Consider the following 23,133-nt stretch of genomic DNA (forward strand, 5'->3'; position numbering starts at 1 on the left):
TGCAGCGCTGCATGGGTAGAATGCAGCCCCATCCCCTCCTGCTCTGCAGCTAAAGTAACCTTAAGTTTGTGCAGGTAGGAGAGTATGGGAAGGAAAGATCACTGCAGGATCCCTACTTTTCATGCTACTGATAGATTACTGATAACTGAGATAAATATTTGGATGCAGACAAGAACACAGGAAAGCAGTTTATCTTCCCAAAAATTATAATTGAAATAGACACATAATTGTCCTTGAAAAGAAAGAAAAGACACCAGCTAAGGTACTAATAAGGCATTGACTGGTCAGAAAATACAAACTTAAGTCCCATTTTCTCTATTGTAGATAGAGCACAAGAATCATAACTGTAGTGCAGCTGAAGAAACAGCTGCAGTTCAAAAATACCTAAGCTTCTGTTTATTGTGCATACATGTAACCAGGCCATTCCAAAACCCCATGAAATAGACTGAAAGTTTCTCAGATGACATTTCCCTCTGTCATGGACGAGCTATTAAGGAACCCACATCCCCCCTTCCCTAAAGGCTGGTCAAAACTGCATGTTCAGCTGAGATTGTTGAAAACATGAGCCAAGTGTTTGATCTTTTGTGTTTCTTGTACCACAGCAAGCACAACTGCAAAGCAGCTTCTAGACAAAGAGGGCAGCTTGCTGGGGCTGGAGGTCTCCTCTTCTCTGCACTGCATTGTCACAGCTCTCCAAACATAGGTGGGCTGCCATGGCGAGGCACTTCAATCTCCTAAACTGTACTTAAAAACTATAAATGTGATGCCTCTACAGAGCAGAATCACAACAGCAGAGCTCAAAGAAAACTGATGACTTGGTTGTTTTGCTTCACTGAAGTATCAGCAGAAGGCAATGCTGAAGGGCTTGGGTCAAAAGTACCTCAACTGTACAGACCTGAAGAAGTTTAGCGTCAGGCACTGCTTACATATTTAGTGTATGGAGAACTTTTCGTGATAGCTTGGGCAAAAACCTGTAGAAGATGGCTGGCAAGCATTCTAACTAGAACTACAGGTTTCATACCCTTAAAATATAATTAGGCACATCATAAATGTCAGAAAACAAAAAAATTCCATCTGCTGGAACCTCTTATTTCAATTGTGCAAAATGCAGCATAAGAAGATCCAGCGGTTTTGCCTTGTTCAATATATTGAGAAGCTCTACAAGATGTTTTATTTACGCCTATTAATAAAGCTCAGGTCAAAAAATGCTTTGATCTTTAAACAAATATTAATGCAGAGAAACACAGACAACTATTAAGCCTCATACTCGGTAAAACAATGAGATAATTGCTCTCTGAACATTGTTGCAGTGTTGAAAAGTCACAGTACACAAGATTTCTATAGGGAAGAAAGTAATCTGATGTTTCAATCTGTGTTTGTAGAATCATAGAATCAGAATCATTAAGGTTGGAAAAGACCTCCAAGTTCATTGAGTTCAAGCTTTGACTGCTCTCCACCTTGTCAACTAAACCACAGCACCAAGTGCCATGTCCAGTCATTTCTTGGAACACTTCCAGGGACGGTGACTCCACCACTTCCCTGGGCAGCCCATTCCAATGCTTAACCACACTTTTAGTGAAGAAATTCTCTCTGATGTCCAACTTGAATCTCCCCTGGTGCAGCCTGATGACATTTCCTCTCATCCTGTCACTACTTACCTGGGAGAAGAGGCTGACCCCCATCTTCCTATAATTTCCTTCCAGATATTGTAGAAAGCGATGAAGTCTCCTGTCAGCCTCCTTTTACTCCAGTCTAAACAGCCCCGGCTCCCTCAGGTGCTCCTTGTAAGACTTGTGCTCCAGCCCCTCCACTGGCTCCATTGCCCTTCCCTGGACACACTCCAGCACCTCAATGTCTTTCTTGAAGTGAGGGACCCAAAACTGAACACAGGATTTGAGGTGTGTCCTCACCACTGCCGAGTACAGGGGGACAATCACTGCCCTGGTCCTGCTGGCCACACTATTGCTGGTACAGGCCAGGATGCCATTGGCCTTCTTTCCACCTGGGCACACTGCTGGCTCATGTTCATGTTCGTGTCAACTAGCAGCCCCCAGTCCTTTTTCACTGCTCATGGTGTCTGTGTAACCCAGAGCAAATCACAATATCAAAATGGAGACTAAAGGCAATTTTATAAACTGGGGTCAAATCTGGAAGTTCTCAAATTAAAAGGTTTTTTTTGAACTTCAGATAATCGCATAATGAACACAGGACTTTCAAATTAATATAGCAGCCACAATTAGCCAAACTCATTCTATCTTGTATAGTGCATTTAGCATGACTATGAAATTCTGGGAATTTTTTCCATGAGTTAGAGACCTTTGAGAAATATAATTTTAAAATGTTTTTAATCTTTGTTATCTATTCCCAAAAGATATATTTTCTTCCTTTTTCACTATGCCTTTGAGACAAATATAGTGTATTTCAGACTAGTCTGCCATATTTATGGGACATGGTGACATGTCAGTCACTTAGGGATTAAGTAAAAGGCAGGCGTAGGCTGATTCGTGCATTCCTAAGGGAAACATACTGCCTGTTCTACCTTCTGATTTCAGAATTAGGGTGTTGAAGAGTAATTTTTAGTGTGGGAAGTTTCTGTTAACAGTTTAATCTAAACAGTAACGTAGACAGTCTGTTTATTCAATGGTAAATCATGTAGCAATGCTTGAATTCCAAAAGAATGCATGGAAATGTTGTTACACAAAATTGGAATGGTTGAAATGGATTTTTTTACAGAGATCCACAATTACTGAATGCAAACACAAATTAAAATAAAAAAAACAAAACTTCAGTATTTAGAAACAAAGAATTTTGTGGTATTTATTAAAACATAATTGCTTTAAGGATCACAGTTAAAAGTCAGACTGTACTGAATATGAAAGAAATTGCTTGTCTGGGCAGTCAGAAATGATAAACCTAGTCAAATAACACAAAAGTCTACCTATATCACTTATTGAGGGCCACATCTTTACACCAACTCTAGTGGGTTTTGTACTACTATGTGGGGAATATATAAAATGTTTTATCCCCAGTTGTAATGTAGCTTCTTCTTCATTGGCTTTTGGAAATTATGACCAGTTAGGATACCTTTAGATATACCTTTAGTTGTCAATTGTCAACATTTTTTTCAAGAATCAAGAGGTAATTTTTATGAACAAGTTACATCATATACTTCCAATGAGGGGCACCCTGGTTTAACCAGGGATTCTGAATTTATGTCCCATGGGCCTTTGTTCATGTGACAAGGGTATGTCTGTACAGATCAAGCTACACACCACCAACAGTACATGCTCACACAATTGATGCATCCAACATGTAATGGGTAAGCAAAAGCGTACAACCAGCAAGTATCCAAAACTCACCATTTCCTACATTTAAGTATCATTTCCAGTGACTGGCATAATTTTTCATATTTTAATAGACTCATAAATTCTTCTTAAGCTTTATCTGTTTCTCTGTTGTTCGAATATGGCTACAATTTACAATTTACGTGCCTTAAATGCATGAGTTGCTTCATATCCATATCAAGGGAACAAACACCACCACATTGTAATTTTTCAGTAAAATATTCATTTCCATGGTAAAACATCATTCTTCTTGAATGTATAAAGCTAATTTAGTTCAACTCCTCTTTTACAGTTACCCCAATTATAATGGCATGCATTTAAAATATAAAATATGTAGCTCCACTAAATAGTACTGAAATGAGTCTGGTTGTATCAAAATATTTGCAGTCATTTTTCCATTTCTTTTTGCATTTAGTCTCATTCTAATTTGATGCTAATGGCCTTCTGAGTATTCAGCACTGGAGTTCAAAACATTAAGATTATTAAGAGCTGTAGTCAGTGAAAACATCTCGATTTAAAGCTTCTGAAATACAGAATGTTATAGCTGATGAATTTATGATTACAGCTAAGTGATTTAGTTTTAATAAGTGCTGGACTTCTGAGGAAAATAACACAAACCAAAGCTTAGTGGGTTTGCATACACATTACTTCTGGTGTAATATACACTGAAATTTTCCTAAGATTTCTGATTTTTGAAGGAGAGCTGCACTAAACGCTGTAGAAAACAGTATGCTGGACTCAGAATTTCAATGCATCATGAGCATAGACAGGAATATGAATATATAGTGTTATAGTGTATGCCTAGAGCTTCAGTTACTCATGAAGGTACTGCAGTAATGTGTGCTTAATCCTGGATGGCTGACTTTGAAAGGCTGTTTCTGTGAGGCTAATTAGTTAATAAAAAGTTAAATATCCATGAGAAAATGTGGGCAATATTTATTTTAATTCCTAAAAAATATTGTGTTATGCACATACCCACAGGTACCCAAGCACACAATGTACTAAAGTAAAAAGTTTGCACCATGTCATATCAGAAATTCAAGAGCGTGCAACATGTAAGAAAAATGTATAACTGTTGTTAGAAATCCGGAAAGTCTATTCACTGTCATCCATATGCATATCTAAAAAGCAGCCTAGCCAAGTTTACCAAACATTTCTTATGACTGTTGTGATTTTGCAGTTAAGGAATCAGAAACTCACAATATATACAACAAGCTTAAATGGCTTGTGTATGTTACAAGTATACAGCAGGAGGCAAGGTAAGTATGACAAATATACTGACGTCCTGATGTTGCAAAATCTTGACCAAAATAAACAAACAAAAAATGACCCAGAAATCACCTCTATGATAAGAGAAGACATTTCACTTCTTGTGAAAAAGAAGAGGTTTCACCATCCCTGCTAGAATCTTGGGTAGCTGGGCAGCAATCACCTCTGACATCATCTCGGGGAATTCAACACTCAGTGCACGGGACTGGAGAAATGTGTTCAAACAGAAGAGATGGAGCTGTTTCACTAGCTGGATTTAATAAAATACAAACACGAACAATCAGGCTAAGAGTAATGCAGCCAGATAAACATGCTGTCAACAACTTAGCTCATACATTCATTAGCTGACATCATTATAAAGACCTTACTCTGTCATTTCTTGAATCAATAATGAGGGTATTTGTCACTCCCTATTGATGGCAAAAATCATAAATATAGCTAAATGTCATGTCATGTAAAAACTGCCTCACTAATATTACAAAGTAGTATCATTCTGACTCATGAAATTTGCAATGAACAATGGCAATTACTTAACAAGTATTCAATCTTCCATCACCCTCAAGATGACTCAGTGCTTTGTTCACTACATGCCATTCAAACACTGCTCTGAGAGACAGCATTTACTACTTACCTGTGAGCTTTTCCATGGTTCTGATTACCATCATATCTGAGTATGCCGCAAACATTAAACTCCATAGGCCCTTGTCTCTTAAAGAAACTGCTCAATACAAGTGACTATTTCATCTCTTCTATCCTCTCTGAGAGGCTCCAATTTTTCTTTCAGACCAGTGACCTTTATGTTGTCAAATAACATACTATTTCTGCTACCCTAAGCTTTAACATCATGCAGTCTCCTCAGTGTGATGATCTATCTTTTCCTTCTATCTCCATCACTTTATCAGCCTGAGTTGAAACAGGGGTTGAACAAAGTTACTCTATGGACCACACACCACTTTGCTATTTTGCAGCAAGCCTCCCTCCCTCTCTCCCTCCCTCCCTGGCTCTTTTACTTTATATATTTGAAAATAAGAGATTGAATTAAAACAAAGCGTAAATTTGCTGAGTGCTGAAGAATACAAAGATGCAAAGATTTCATCCACCCTGTACTCCCTGAGAGTTCCTCATAATCAACTCTGAACTCAAAAGTGCTTAGGGGTTGGTATCAGGACCAGTGCTGTTTAACATGGGCAGTGGAATTGAGTGCATCCCCAGCAAGTCTGCCAATGACAACAAGCTGTAGTGAGTCTGTGTGAACCTCATGAAGTTCAACAAGGTCAAGTGTGAGGTCTTGCACCTGGGCTGTGGCAACTCCAAGCACAAATACAGGTTGAGTGGAAAAAGAATTGAGAGTAGCCCTGGGGAGAAGGACTTGGGGGTGCTGGTTGATTAGAAGCTCCGTATGACTTGCAGATGTGCTACTGCAGCCCAGAAAGCTGACCATGTCCTGGGCTACATCAAAAGCAGTGTGGCCAGCAGGTCAAGGGAAGTGATTCTGCCCCCCTGCTCTGTTCTCAGGAGACTCCATCTTTGGGGTGGGGTCCAGGTCTGGGGCCCCCAAGACAAGAACAATGTGGACCTGTTGAAACAAGTACAGAGGATGGCCACAAAGGTGATCAGAGGGCTAGAGCACCTCTCCCATGAAGATGGGCTGAGAGAGTTGGGGTTGTTCAGCCTGGAGAAGAGAAGGCTCAGGGGAGACCTTATTGTGGCCTTTCAGTACCTGAAGGGGCTACAAGAAATCTGGGAGGGAACTTTTTGCAAAGGCACGTAGTGATAGGATGAGGGGGAACAGCTTCAACCTAAAAGAGGTCAGGTTTAGATTAGATATTAGGAAGAAATTCTTTAATGGAATGGTGGTGAGGCTGGAACAGGTTGCCCAGAGAAGTTATGGGTGCCTCATCCCTGGAAGTGTTCAAGACCAGGTTGGATGGGGCTCCGTGTACCTGGTCCACTTCCCCCCTCATATAGCGAAGGTTGGAATTAGATGATCTTTAAGGTCCCCCTTCAAACCAAATCCATTCTATCATTCTATGGATATTAACATGGATATAGGTTTATATGAAATGTCACTCCTCAATTTTAATGAATTTAAAAACAATAGGATACATGTTGGATTCTCAGAGGTGTGGAAAGAATTCAGCTGCATCTTTTAAGACACCTATGAATCTCTGATATCACTACTAGAATTCTTAAAGATTACTCAGTTCTCAGACATAGACAGATCCTGAAAAATGGCACAGAATATACACATAAAATAGTTGAATTAAGGTTTCAAAGAAATTCTTGGTTATCTTTCTTTAATTCTTAGTAGCCTGACTTTGCAACTTGAATTGCCTATCCTGTGCATTGTTATTTTCCTGAACACGTATACACATGCTCACACACACATAGACACCACCCCCTACCAAAGCCCATAACTGTATGGCAGGCAGCATGAAACAAAATGGTAGCATTCAAATACATTTCCCACGAATACTTATATCTTGTATACTATAAAATATAGGCACAATACATATAGTGATGCTGAATATATCTATTCACACAAATATACACAATAAAAGAAAAATGTTTTGTTGTTTTCTTTTGTTGTTTATAAATGTTAACTACTTTCTTCTGTAAAATTATTTTTAAGAAATACTAGTTCCTTCTTACACAAAAAGTAAAACACATTAACAAATAAACTTACATCATGCATAGAATCCATCAGTTTTGTAAGTTGATAGAAACGTTGTGAGTTGGCCACAACACCTTTCTGGCGCAAACCAATTGCCTTCACCAGTTCTCTAATGTAACTCGTTCTCATCTCATCAAATTGGCTTTGACTCCTTAGACCTTCCAAAGGAACTAAACAAAAATAAGACTTGTGTTACAATTTACTCTGAAGGCAATGAAAGAAATTTAAAGTACAGGAAAAAATTATAGTATTTCATGCTGTACAGTGCAATTCATTACTATATGCCAGGCACTTTTTCCCATTTAAAAGTTACTCCAGAAACAGTGACACAATTAGTTAAATGGATATACCAGCAATAATCCATTAATTTTGCTAATAGATCTAGAAATACCCTAACCTTCAGCTACACGTGTTTGCTGAAAAAAAAATATGGCCAAAAGAACCACTGCCATCTTTGAGGAAATATGTTATGGACTGATTCATGTTTACACTGCTGAGGGTCAGCTCTCTTCACAGCAAATTTATGGTAGAGAGATCTAGCTTGAGTACTTCAAAATGGAGTCAAGTAACGAACAAACAACTCTCAAGTAGTGCCGACAATAAAGCATCCAGGGCTCAGCCTCCCATTTGAACCTCTTTCACTTGACAGAACAGATGTACTATCAGAGTCTTACATGTGAACAGCTTTTTAGAAAAATTAGCAAAGAGGAGAAAATGGTTGAACTTCCTCTTCTCTTAATGGTCAGGTGTAAGGATAAAAATGAGGACATGGAGACAACACTGAGAAAGGAACTGCTAGCAATAAGAGCATATTTGATCACTGATGATAACATTCTCCTTGACATGGTAGAGTGTAATCCACAAGTCTTACCACTTGTATTGTCAAAGGCAACTAAGAAATGAAAAACTTGTAGAAATGAAAATAAAAAAAAATTATTCCCATCTGGCAATCAAATCTAAATCCTTGCTTCCCTATAATCACACATCAAAACATGGTCTTGTTTCAAACAGACTGTTTTCAAAAGAGATGTTGAATTTCTTCTCCTTTCCTTTCTCTCTTGCCAATGACATTTCACACTGCAACATCATATTTAATGTTTTGTATTCTGACAACCATGAGGAAAAGGATTCACCTCACCAAACTTAGGCATTTCACAGTATAGGTATCTTCGTCTATTAGTTACCATAACTACCTACAGTATTAGCGGGAATAATCAGGTAAGTCTTGGGCATAAGGAATGTTCACTGGTTTGAAATTATCCTTAGAAAGAAATTATTTATGCTTATTTTTCTCCACAGACTCTAAAAGAGTGTCATGGATATTAGCTCTCACTGTTAAATAAATTTCCTGCTAGATATCTAGGTACCTAGTACATCTTCATTCTGGTATCCAACCATAACAGATATGAGGCCACAGCAGACTTCATTCGAATCTCATTTAAAAAAAAAACAAAAACAAAAACAAGCTTGGTTCATAAGGACATTGACTTATTTAATATAGCGAAACCTGACTTCCAGGTGATTTGTCACTGTCTGGAATTAAAATACAAATAAATGTGTGTACTAACTCTCTGTACAATGCACTACATTGTTAGATATCTCATAATGGAATTCTTGAGAGAGAAGCCACCTAAAAAGGAGACAGCTGAACAGGGGTCAATCTAAACTCATTCCCTGAAAGAGGATTAGGTAGCAAACCCTGCACTGACAGCAACACTTCTCTCCATTCCGAAATCAGAAATGCTGTTCTGAAATCAGTCATCTAAGTCATGCCTGGTTCCTCAGAAAAATGTAAGGGAAAAGGAGACATTCCAGATAAGCATATTAAAATTAAAATTCTCTTGCCTGAGCCTGGAAAGGATGACAAGAGAGAAGTTCGTATCTCTATTCTACCTGAGTTAAGCAGGCCTAAGAGAGGAAATGATCCCATTTACCTAGGTAGCCTCTCACTCAGTCTCACCTCAGACAACTGAATGTTTGAGGAAAAGGAGGGAGACACACAGAAAATAGCAAGTTTATTATAAAGACAAGTGCCTAAGTACTGAGTTGGCCTATGGAAGAGACGATCTGGCTCTTAACTAAGACATAATTCAAACAAAAATAAAAATAGAAAGTAGAAATTTTGACTTTTTCTGCAGAAAGTCTGTTTATAACACCATATCTAACCTGGTACTTACACTTCCACTACCTGGAAGCTGATGGAGGTGAAATGAGGTGGACTGTTGGTTTGACTTGGAATGACTTCTCAAGTCCAGAAAGATAAAGAAGGTATCTGAAAGTGTGCCAGTCACATATACATCAAGAGTCTGAATGGAAGGGACACCTTCTGGTTTGTGGAGAATGCAGTGTGCTTAGGAGAAAAGCAGGCAGGAATACTCACAGTGGGGAAAAGTTATGTCACAGAAAAAGAATAGCTTAATTTTCAAAGCCTGGATGATTCTGGGTATGTCTTATCAACAGTTTTACAGACATCTAGGAAATCTTTTTCATATATTGTGACACTCTGATGGAGTTTTGGGTTAGGTGGATGCTAGCCTTGACTTACATCTCTAAAATAGCAATTAAGTCTTTATATTTCCCTTGTCATTAAGTTAAAAGGTATCTTCCAGCAATGAATGGCCTGTTTCCTTTGAATTCTGCAAAAACACAGTCACATTCCCACTTAGTCACCAAAAGTTCCACTAAGCTATTTATCTGAGTGAAGAAGTACAATGTCTTACATGGGCAAATACAACTTAAGCACAGGCAGGTCAAATGTTCCCTCCCGCTGAATGTATGCAAAGAATGAGGATGCTTTTATTCAGTGGCAAGAATCAAGCCAAAATCTTACGCAACAAGATTCTGAAATTCCTTTAAATCAAAAGTATGAAAAGTGTTAGAGGCAGAACTGAACTTGCTATTGTAGAACTGAACTTACTTATCTCTCTCTTTTGGCATAGCTCTAGTTTCTTAAATCATAGTCTTTCTGAACTGTTCATATTATTAGTTCTGAGAAGGATGTGGCCTCTGCAAGATGGAGTCCTATCTAGTAGTTAGGGGATACTAGCACAACACAGCATGATACACATAATAAAGAAGGACCTGTAAAATGGAAACAATTGCAGAAAATAAAAATGTTTGTCCACTTTTTGCAAAGACTAATTCTGCTTTCAAGACAGCTTTAAGATTGTCACAAGTGTATTATAAAGCAAACATTTAAGTCACAGTAAATTCCAAGAAAAAAACTGTAAAATCAAAAATTATGTTAAAACAGGTTCTGGGACTCCATTCAGAATTAAAAATGTATCAAGACTTATATTTACTTATTTTAATACAAATGACTTGTTTCTAAACAATATATTGAACAAAAGACACATTGAGAGACTAAAAGATTAGCCTTGATTTACTGTTATTATAAAAAAGCTTGAAATGGCCATACTTTCACATTTGAAGAGAATTATGATGAATATCATGACTAAAATAAAAGTAGTCTTAAAAACATTTCAGAGCAACAATGAGGTTATATGGCTTTTTTGGAAATACTTTTGTGGAATTATATTTATACAGTACCAAATGTTTACTAAATGTCTCAGCAACAACGATTGTGTTCCTTTTCCCAAAGATCTGACAAATTGTTTTCTCCTATAAGACAATAAGTGTACGAGAGAACAAAAAACAAAACTCATCAGCACAGGAAGAAATACTTTCTTTAAAAAAAAAAACAAACACTTTCTTGCATATGCATAAACATATCTTAAAAATTAGCTTCTGAGTGCAATGCAATTGACAAAGAATGGTAGCTTGATGAATTCTGCTAAACTGATGCACTCAGAAATGAGAGGGATTGGATCGATCACTGCAATGATTTTTTAAATTTCATCTGAACTTTCTGGAACAGAAAGGGATACCAAAAAATTTATCTAAATTTAACTGAAATTTTAAAGTTCCCTCTAAGGTTCAGATGATTCATGAGGGAGTTCATTTTTGATGAAAACAAGGTGGAAAACATTTAAAACAGGAATACATTTAGATTTCAACAAAGCAACTGGACCTACATCAGAGAAGGATTTTTATCCACATTACTTTTACTGCTTTAGCAGAGTCTCTGGTCTCTTGCTATTATTTTAGTAATTTCTATGTTCATATGAGCTAAATTTAATCTTTTTAATCTTATGCTTTTCCGAGACCAAATTTTTTAAGCATGAAGCTTATGGAAATACCAGCCAAGTACAGCTTAAGATGGAATGAATTTTAATTTCTTATCTTTTACTTCAATTTTGTACAACTAACAAGCAGGCTAAGCGGGATTTTCACATCTCTCCTTTGACTCCATAAGTGTGTTGAGAACTAAACTTCTACATTCTTTCAATTATATTTCTCAAAAGTGCTTATTTTCATTTCTAATAACAGGTGTATAAATTTAAAACTTTTTATCTGGGGATTCATAGCTAACAATTATGACCTCAGCAGATGCACATTTTAGAACATCAGAAAAGGTTTTGGAAGATAACTTCACCAACTACCTCACTTCCTAAGTAAAGTGTAATGCAACTTTGTGCTGCATTCTTTAAAAAATACGTCCGATTAAAAGTGACAATGGATTTTGTTCCAGAGAAACAAAGTAAAAAAAAAATTTCCATTTGTTAATATCTGTGCTAAACTTCACCTATTTATAACTATAAAAAGTTGGATAAATGTTAGTATTGTACGTCATGTCCACTTCCCTAATTCTTTTGAGTAAACAAGCTTTAAGATCTTGGCCAAGATAAAGCCTTCAGTCCTTATAATTTATTAAATATTTTTAAATATATTTCTAATACTTCTAAGGTTGTTTTGGTTTAGTTTTGGTTTGTTTTTTTATCTATGTGGAGTCACTTAAAGAGATGTTTTCAGGCAGAAATACTACGCACTTGCTTTGCAAAAGTGTTAATGTAGTATAGCTATATATCAAAAGGGATTCAATATTTCCCCAGAGTCTTTATACAGAATAAACCCAACAATGAATCACAAATTCTTTGTTCTTTATAAACACTAGAAAAAATATTTTTAAGCCTTGATATACTAACATTCCTCCTAAATGTGTTTCCATTTGTTAAGCCAGACAGCTCAGTGATTGTGAAATTAAACAACGTGGTTCAAAACTCTTTTAGTAGTGATTCGTTACAAAGAAATAAAAGAACCTACTTGTGTTGAGAAGTAACAGTGCTTTCATACATAGGAACTCTTCTTGGCTAACTTGAAGTCTGACAAATTCCTGTGGGAGTTGCCACATCGATAGACACAGGGAATAGAACGATGATTCTTTCATCCTCTGTCTTACACCCAGAAAAGGTAAACAAAAAAATAAATTAAAAAATGTGAAAATAAAGAAAAAGAATGGCTCCGGTGCTAACTGTTTGAAGGGAATGCCTTGTTTAATTATCACATTACAGACATTAAAGAAGAGGTTATACACATAAACAATTTTCTGTATTTTTATACCTAATGAAAGTGATATTATTTTGTATGTTTAATCTGTTACCGCTGTCCAGAAAAAAAAAATTGGAGACTATCGAAGTTGAATGCTAACCACCAAAACAAGAGTGTTTTATTAATTAAAAATACTCTAATGATTAATATAAAGTACTATTTTATTTTAGAGGTTGATAGATTTTTGCATCTCTGAAAAGATTTCAAAGCATAGAACTAAAGATAAACCTGAAAGTTTATAGAAAACTTGTTCTTAGCTCTTTCAAAAATGTCCACATCAAAATACTTTGTAGCAACTCTAACATTGTACTTCCACTAGCAGTTAGATTATTTTGTAGCATTTTATGCCATTAAAGAAACAGTTCAAAATGTTACATATTAAGTAAACAGATACATTAATACAGTCCTATCTAAACTCCCAGAGAAGTAAATAGAACAAATCACACAGGAAATACATAAAATTGGTAAGTGTTTTTGCAGCATTTCAATACTACTTTTCTCTCTGTGATTTTGGTATACGAGTATATATTACTGCATTTATTTATTAGGAATTTCAATTGAAATAATTGCAACAATAGCATTCAAAATTTTATAATCTAGATTGAAGTCATTGCACATTAACCTGATGATCCAGTAATTAGAATTGATTCTACAAAGTTACATCGTGATCCTGATGAATTGTGTACAACAAGATTAAATTTTGCTTCTCCATCCCCTAGAAGTTCAGATGAGCATTCCAACCTGACTGCAGATAGTACCCTCAACAATGAAAACAGACTTCTCCATGCAATGAGCTTTTTTCTTGTTATTCAGAGCACTACTGTCATCTTGAACGAAAATTATTTCAGTGTTGCTCAACATCTGATATCTCGTACCAGTTCTTAAATGATGTAAACATAGAAATTTATCTTTTAAATCTGAGTGGACTCATTATTTCTATATCTACTTTAAATCCCCCTTCCTATTACTTTCTGGTAGCATCTCTTCCTAATTATAATCTACGAAGAGTGATCAGGGTAAGTGATCAAAGCTTTCAGGGTATGCTTAAATGCTGTTCTAACTCACATTTTCAGAGACTGAAAAGTAAAAGTAACAGTAAACCATTGTATGATGCTAATACTAAGAAATCTTAGTCAAACTAACACTCCTGGCTTTCTTGGTGTGAAACTGATACTACCAAACAAGTCCTTCTCGAGAAGCACAACAAGTCAGTTTGCTAAACAACAGATTGGCTGTGAAACAATCTTTGGATTGTGGTTTCATGGCCATTTTGAAACAACTAAGGTGTGCATTGCCCCTGTAGAAGGAATTTCTATTATCTGTTTCTACCTCTAAGCTCACACTCCTGCAATTCTGGCATTAGTGTCTGCACTCCAATGTGGTGAGTCAAGTCAGGGATCACCTCCACCTGCTAAAGAATGGCTTTTTGGGGGGGTAATTCTTAGGCATATAAATTCCTTATCTGTTTGACAGTGCAGCCAGATAGTGTTTGATACAGCTTAAATGAAATCATGGGGATGCACGACCAGGGCAGTTAACATTTTTGGCAGCGTTCGGTAGTTACCTTTGCTTAAAGTGATTATGATAGTACAATCTTAGACATCATCGTAGACAATGAAGTTGCTTACATTTTACTATCTAAAAGCTAACTTATTTCCCAATAAACAGCTGCAGATACAATTTAGTGTGCCACTTACTTTACATGCCTCTGTTTATAACGTTTCTTATATGACCCTGATGAGATGGGTCATCTCATCTCTCATAACCACGAGGTGTCAATCCACCTCCTTCTCAGTGTAGATGGTCTTAAACTGCTATTAAGAAACTGTCTCTAGTGGATTATAATTGGAGTTCATAAATCTCAACCCTATTCTGGAAGAAAGTACTCAAAGTCTTCTTCACAAGGTGTCAGCAGTGGTCCACATGCAGGGTTATACCTCAATATGTGAAACTACTGCCTAAGCCATCTCACTTTGTGTTTCTTCTGGATGTTACCATATATCAGATTCTGCTGGGACAGCATACAGTCAGAACTTCTTTCAAGCTCATAATTTCTAAGTATTTAAATTTGTACACCATAATTAATACAAATGGGAGAGGAAAGAATTCATTACTCAATAACTTCACAGTGATTTACAGTCATCTGGAAGACAAAAGACCAGGAGCTACAGGGCCTCCTCCAGTGAATATTTTCTATAAAGAACTTCACTGGCAGGAACTTGCACACTATAGATTTTAAAATTAGGTGTCTAGATCTTCTGCAAATCCACCTCTTAATCCTTAAACAATATGTCCTACAAAAAGACTTCTTTCATCTTGCTTCATAGTAGTTCTTTAAGATTTTAAAAAAAAAAAAAAAAAAAAAAAAAAAAAAAAAAAAAAAAAAAGAAAAATGTATTAAGGAGATATAGAGATTAAATTATGTTTTACTGTTCCTGGCAGCTTCCCATGTACTATAAACAAAGTATCTAATATTACAAGTTTAACAATATAAATTTGCAGAGCTGAAAAACTGACACAGATTGAAATGAAGATTATCTAAATTAAATAGCATAGTGAAGGAAAATCTAAGCCAACAATCCCCTCACCCCCCAGTACAAAAGAGCAGTCTCACATATTTTCTCCTTGATATTGAAATTTCTTCTTTGTAATTTTTTTACAATTTTCTAACAACAAATGTACTTTTCTAACATGAAATGTACTTTAAAAAAATCAGAGTTTTATCAGAAAGTGTCAAAATTGAGTATTTAGACTATATGCAAATTATTTGCAAAAACCACCCAAACAAAACCAAAGAAAATCACAGTCAGTTCCATTTATTAAAAATTTAACTCCTATCTTATTCAGATGAATTCAGTAAATTTTCTGACAGCATCATTCTTTTTTTTTTAATTATTATTTTTCCCTTAGATAATTAGAATACTATTTGAACACCTTTTGTTTGAACATGCAAATAGAATAGTTGGGGTTCCCACAAAACGCTTTCCAAAGTTACTGAGCTTTGATATGATCAGAGGACTTTCCTCTGCTGTTAATTTTGAAACGGAACAAATAATGAATGAAATCTTGGTCTCAAGGGAGTCACATTCCCACTGGCACATATAAGTTTGAAATGTTATTCACATAATGCAACAGCAGAGTCTACTTACTCATTTAGAATCAGATCTGGTGCAAAATATAACATCTGACCACTGACGTGTTTGTATGATCTCCATCCCATTGCAAAAACCATTAGACTCATCCAGGAATACTGGATGAGGGTTATCTGATCATCAATATGTAAATTCCGAAATCCTGGAAATGAAATTAAAAGTTAAAATACTTTGTAATTCTCATTTAGACAGCAGCTGAGTTTTGAAGTTACAAATTTGAGCTATACAATTGAGAACATCTAGAAAGATAAGTGGTTTTGGGGACGTAGCTCTCAGATGTTTGGGTAATCTCACTTTGCTGTGATAGCTGGCTATCTCACCTCTTATCTTTTTGTTCTGATTCAGTAAAATTAACTTTAGCAAAAATGGCTGTTTCAGGGAATAGGAATGCACATTATTTTGCTTTGGTAAAAATATGAGTTTGTAATATGATCACTGTAACCAACTCTTATTTCACATAGATAGCTTGAACTTTAGGTTTCTTAACAGAAGATACAGTTGTCATAAAATAAACGTCCATATTGCACTCAACTAAAGAGAAGCATATTCAGTTGTGTGCTTGCCTTTGATAATTTTTGCTGTTTGGTAACTCTAAAGATTGCCATGAATTATCTGAGTCAAACTAACAGCTTCCTGCCACTGAAAGCAGTGCTCCTGCTCCTTATCACCTGGTCCTGTTACCTCCATCAGGCAAGCTCTGGCATTCATGCTACTCCTCAGGGAACTGGTTCAGCTCATGAAAACACAGAAAATGACAGAGGGTAAAAAAAAAAAGTTTCTTTTCTTCTCATTTAATGAGATGAATTGGTTCATCCAAGACGTCTGATAAGTGCAAACTGCCAACAGGAAGAGCAGCGATAGAGACTACCCTTTCCTGCAGCAGTGAAGTGTCAAATTGAGCTCACATGAAACTGTATTTTCTAGGCTTTCTGCTCAAATATTGTTTTATATATATTCCAGGATCAAGCCCCTATGACCACAGAGTGGTGTACATACATACACACATATGTACATACATAACATGGATTTTTTTTTAATCCAGTCTTGGATCTTCATAAATTCAGTTAGTTCTAATTACCAGTCTATTCGTGAGCTTCTTAGTCCCAGTTGGTACTATTTATTACAATTTTATTTTGTTGCTGTCAAAAATTCATTTTAGTAATAATATGAATAAAGAATATGCAGAAATACAACCCTTCTTATACCAAATGAATAAATAATAGAGTAGGAGGGATGGGGGTGGAAAGGCTGCTATAACTATTACATGCAAGAACTCACTGGGCTTCTGTAGTTTCTTGAAGCAAGCCTAAATATTTAGATTGATTCCTTCAAATGTGTCCTCCTATCAAAATTTATTTGAATAGTTATATTATCTGATGAGGTGGAAGCTTAATAATTTTGGAATTTGTTAAGAATTAAGTAGCATGCAGACAATAATATTCTCCCTTGACTGCTCATTCCATGATATATTTGCTTAATTTATGATTCACTACATATATGACATTACCTGGTAGCAATTTAGACCACTTGACTACACAAAGAAGTTGCCTCTCACAAAGATGATTTAGACTGGTCAGCAAGGAACTTGGTGTTTCAGGTTTTGTATTGTCATAACCAGCATAGACAACTTCTGGCTCAATGCCTCGTAAAACACTTATCATTGGGGGAACAAACTGTATTTCTTGATTTGGAGAAAAGGACAGCCTTTGGGTTAAAGATTGGCTTTCATCTTGAAGGGTTGCTGGCTGCTGGAGTGCAACATCTAACGTTCTCACAACCTTAATTTTGTTAAACTTTTTCAATTTTCGACCTGAAAAAGAAAATTGTTAATCTGTTAGAAAGACTTAACCAGTAACATCAGTATTTTCCATTAGTGTTGCATTACGCTTTTAATCTATATAAGGAAACTAGAACTGTCTTCTGAGTAAGTTTTCTATTCTTTGACTATTTATATAATTCACAAATAATAATGGAAAATTCTTAAGAGCTCCCTTCATATCCTCCTCCCTTCACTAAGAGATGAATGGCACTCACTCATTAAAATTACTGACACGAATTCTGGGTTACAGTAACCTCATAAAACGTTCTCTGGTTCAGTTCCCACTGCTCTGTCATATGCCAACAGCTGAGCCAGCTGGCTCTACAATTCAGTTTCTATTTAATGTCAATTGAGGATACTGTTTCTTTTACTCCCTAGTATTCAGAAACAAAAATGCTAGTAATTAATTACTTCACACAGACATTCCTTTCCTCCAGTGCCCTAAAAGCATTTCAGTCTCATGGATGAATCCTGTTTTGATGGTCAGGGGATGAATGAAAGGTCAACAAATCCTGTAAAACCATTTATAAAACACTTTACTTTCGAAAGATTAATTTCCCTTTCTCAGTATTTGCAATTCTTATTTCCATACTGCAGTGCTATGAACAACTAAGTAAAAAGAAAGATACATAGCTGAACTCCCTTCCCAAAATAAGCATAGATACATGTGGTATGGCTATGGAAATATATAGAGCTCTAGGTAGCAACTCTTCAAGTTTCTTTCATGGAAACAGTCCACGTAGCAGCGCACACTTTAGTCACAAAAAATCAAACCTTCCTTCAGAGGTTCAAAGACAGTAACCCTCAGTAACATATTACTATATTAAAAGTTTCAATGCAAAGGTAAATCTATGTAGAGATGACTGCATGGAACACACTTCCTTTAAAGAGATCCTCAAAGGTGATAAAAATCCTGCTAGATCATTAGTTCTGCCAAACAAGTTTGGGTTAGGCAAAAAAGGGATAAAAAATGCAATAAAGATACTGATAGTTATGATCTGATTTATATCACAATGGGGCAGTAAGAGAGATGGGAGTGATGGCAAAAAAAGCGTAAATAATTCTGCCGACAAAAATATAAAAAAAAATTTACATGTTTCAACCTTAAAGAAAATAAGGAAGGAGAAGGTTTTGCTCAAAAAAACCCACAGAAATCATGTGAATAGTTTTACTTGTTGAGGTGTTGCATACTTTAAGTAGAAAAAGAGATGCATCAAATTTTACCAGATGAAAGGAAAATCCATGCCTGTCAAACTGCTGAACCACCAAGAAACTGCAGTACAAAATGGCAATGTGCAAAAACCACTCTAAAAGTACGGAAGGTGAAAGGTAATAGAAACATAATTCTATGCATCTATTTGGCTGAATTAAAATCAAGTTTCTAAGATATATATCAAATTTTCCTTTGAAAAATTGTACTTTTATTTACAAGTACACAATTAGACAAGGAAATTTATCAGATCCTAAAGGAAAGGGAATAAAGACTTCTCCATCTCTTACTGCCGCCTTTTTATTTTAGTTGAAAGTAGTGCTGCATTGTTGGAATGCAACCAGTGCACCAAAGAGGTCTTAGGACACAGGAGTAGGGCCTAAACTTTGGTACATCTTAATTCATTTTCAACTATTTATGAGAGGAATGGAGGGATACTAGTATAGTCAGACTCATCTATTACTTTTCTCCTTGGAAAGCTCCAGTCTTCCAAACAACATGTTAAATCAGAAAAATAGTTATACTTAAGGACATGACTATTCCATTTGCTTCACATGCTCCCATATCACAGAAGATATCAAATTTTATGAAAATCCAGTGTCTCCACTTAGGAAGACCTAGGTTGTACACATCAGAGAATTAAATTGACCTTTTCAAAACATTCATTAGTACACAAGTAGTATAACTTCAAGTGAGATTTAAAATTAAACATGGAGAGATTTCCGATGTAATTTCTAAATATTTTAAATAGAACAAACGCTATTACTTAAGTATTTTTTATGTACACTATTACTTAAGTATTTTTTATGTACACTGGTATAACTGAAGGTAGAATCAATCCTCTTGTTTTTGAACCAGACAAGATTGATAAGATGAACACAATCTAAAATGCCAACATCCACTTTTAATAAAAATTAATTTTGTTTTATCCCATCATAAATATGCATGTTAATGCATTTCACATACAAAGTTATACGCAAAAGAACAATACCTCAATTTAAATTAAAACAACATTTAAAATCAAAAGGAAGTATGCTAAACCAAACTTCAAGAAACACACTTTAATGATAGTATGAATACGAGTGATGAGGCCTTCAGTAACACTCATTATGCAATGAAATCAGGGGTCATATTCCCACTGACTTAATTGTGGGTTTACTTAGTTTGGTATCAAGTGCCCCAACAATCTTCTGCTCATTTCATCACTTGTGGCAAGAATAAAAATATTTCTGATTACAGACTCCTTAGTAAAGAACCAAACAAAAACTTACAGCTTATGCTACAGCTGAACCAAAAAAAAAAAAAAAAAAAACAAACACATAAAAAACCCTCCAAAAGAATAGACAATTTATTATGCCAAAAGACCTAGAGCCAACTTCTGTCATAACAAATCTATGCATAGTCCTAAACGTGCTGGGAATTTCCCACTAAGCATTGTTTAGGCATGAAGGAAAACAGAAGGAACAATGCATTTGATAGTTTATAAATAATCATTTCAGGTATTTTTTGAAATAATAGCTTCAGATACTTTTACAGTTCAGAGAACAAGTAAAGAAAGAAACCAAACAGAGTGCTGATCACATGGAAATGTTAGTAGTTAATAAGTACCCATGTTTCCATGTGACTAAATGTATGAGAATTAATGTCACACTGGTTTGCAGAATTGCTTATGTGTTTATTTCTAATTATGTTGCTTAACAGCCACCAGTAAAGCAACTCCACTTGTTACCTATCTACTGGATAGGTGACTATTAATAACTCACAATAAATTTCTCCCATCTACCACAAGAAGACCACAACAAATTAATAAAAAACTCTTAAGGACATAAGGAAAACAACACAGATATGACAATAGCTTACTTTTTATTTTGGTGTTTCAGAAACATCCAGGTAAGTTCCTGCTATAAGATAAATAAATATCTCCACTTGTTCCTATAAAGTGTAAAGAACATTAATCCACTCTGGCAACTATTCATCCTAAAACTATAACCTATCTGTGCATATTTAGACAGTATGAATTTTCTTTGTAACATTGTCATTATTTTGTTTTAAGATAGCCAACCACTCAAGCAGTTTCTCAGTACTCACTGTTCCCTTACCCTCGATTACTATGAGTAGCATGTGTATAGTGTTTGCGTGCTACATGTACCTAGAAAACATAAAAGATAAAATCTCATCATCAAATATATTATGATTTTCCCCTTACTACATAATTCTGTATTCTAATATTCTTTTAACTACATATACAGAATCATATTGAAAATCAGACATTATTGATGGTACACATTTTGTATTAAAAGCACTGTGTTTCTAGTAAAAGCCTAATATCTCACTATCCTTCTCCTTACTCTGTAATCAGGTGAAAAGCATCAGTAATTTACTATTCTTGACAGAACACTATGGCCCTTACTTTCAGGTCACTATGCTCTCACATTTCGTGTAGAAGAAAAAGTTGTGTACACTTTAGGGGGGATGTATACAAAATAAGGAAACCAGCAAAGTAGAAGTAATACATGCAAATTTTAATAAACCCTTTATCCTACCTCAGAAAACACTACCTGGAAAATTAATTCAAATTTTTCTGCATGTAATCATTGCACTGCAGACTGAAAACTGAGTGAAACAATGAAGAACACAGTATTTAGCAATACAGTACAGCTGAACCAGCAGTCTGTGATAATCAGCCTGGGAAAACTACAGATTCACTCATAGTAAATAAAAGAGTCGAGTGTTTATTCAAGGACCTGACACAGCTAATTGCTATCCTATTAGGTAGAAGATTAGAAAGGGGACAGACTAATGTCACCAGCTATGAGGTATAAAACTCAAAGACAACACTTTCACAGAGAATGACAAATAAGGTACTATGGAATACATACTTTCATTGATACTTTCCTTCTATATATTAAGAAAGAAGAAACAGTCCATATAGAGAAATATACTGAAGCTATTTGTTGCTATTCTATAATTTACTTAAAACTGACTACAATTTCTTCTAGAACAATTCAAGGGTTTATTGCTTTGAAATTAGGGTCAAAAAATGGAACTGTTGTCCATGTCATATGATATTACACTCTATCTATATGGTTGTCACTCAGTAATGTTCGGTGGAAGATAAGTGTAGTTCTCCAAGCACACTCTCCAAGTGTACACTCCAAGTTTAATTTAATTAGTATAATTTTTAGAATCTTATCATTAGTATCCTATGAAATCTTTCTCCTTAATTAAGCAATATTGCAGGTCTGAATTTAGTAACTCAAGTAACTCAATATTAGAGGTCTGAGTTTAGGAACTCAAGAGTAGCATTGAGAAACTAAGTATCAGGGACAAAAGTATAAAAATGTATCTCTGTAAGTTCTGAATGACAGAAATCAGAAAATGCACAAAAAATCTTGAGGTATACAGGGTGTAAACACAAGAAGCAATTTAAAGTATTGCACATTCTGATTCATTTAAAATACTCAAGGATGTATCTAAGTATGTCCTTTGTTGCAAGAACTGGAAATTTGCTTATGGACACATCATAGAATACCAGGATGGAAGGGACCTCAAGGATCATCCAGTTCAAACTTTCTTGGCAAAAGCATAGTCTAGATAACATGTTCCAGAACGCTGTCCAGCTGCATCTTAAAAGTGTCCAATATTGGGGAATCCACCACTACCCTGGGGAGACTATCCCAATGGCTGGTTGTTCTCATTGTGAAAAATTTTCCCCTTGTGTTCAGCTGAAATCTCCCCAGTATTAACTCGCACTCATTACCCCTTGTCTTTTCCATGCGACTCCCTGTAAAAAGGGAGTTTCCACCTTCTTTGTAGCCACGCCTAAATAATGAAACATGGTGATAGGGTCTCCCCTAAGCCTTCTTTTCTCAAAGCCAGTTCTCTCAGCCTTTCCTCATATTGCAGGCTTCCCATCCCTTTGATCACTTATGTCCAGGGGAATGTGATCTAAGCCCTATAGTACCCCATATATGAATCATACTGTGCTGATCAGCACATCAAGTCATGGGTAGGAAATACAGCTCATATGATAGGAGGTTTAAAAAATGGCAGAAGAGCAAAAATAAGAAGAGTAACAGTAACCATAGGAAAGAGCATTATGGTTAACATAACCTTCAGATTTTTTGCTGGTTTGAATTTTAAGTCATCATTTACAAATAATATAATCTCACTTCAGTTTTCTTCATTTTTTGGTCTACATTTGTCCTTCCTTCTCC

General features: G+C 35.6%; 1 protein-coding gene across 2 annotated transcripts in view; it reads right to left on the reverse strand.

The window, feature by feature from the left end:
- Window positions 1-2,616: 2,616 nt before the first annotated feature.
- The window catches only part of PGR (progesterone receptor), a 38,281-nt gene continuing 17,764 nt past the window's right edge, over window positions 2,617-23,133 (reverse strand). For both annotated transcript variants that reach the window (XM_039385414.1, XM_027739069.2), the window contains 5 exons: window positions 17,395-17,697; window positions 15,885-16,029; window positions 12,451-12,581; window positions 7,300-7,457; window positions 2,617-4,863 (listed from right to left, as the gene is read on the reverse strand). In XM_039385414.1, the coding sequence (XP_039241348.1) occupies window positions 4,708-4,863; window positions 7,300-7,457; window positions 12,451-12,581; window positions 15,885-16,029; window positions 17,395-17,697 (893 nt within the window). In that variant the 3' untranslated portion in view covers window positions 2,617-4,707. The remainder of the gene's footprint in view (window positions 4,864-7,299; window positions 7,458-12,450; window positions 12,582-15,884; window positions 16,030-17,394; window positions 17,698-23,133) is intronic.

Source organism: Pipra filicauda, unplaced genomic scaffold (genome assembly GCF_003945595.2).
Source record: "Pipra filicauda isolate LSUMZ 115617 unplaced genomic scaffold, ASM394559v2 scaffold117_size3949168_pilon, whole genome shotgun sequence".
NCBI lineage: Eukaryota > Metazoa > Chordata > Aves > Passeriformes > Pipridae > Pipra > Pipra filicauda.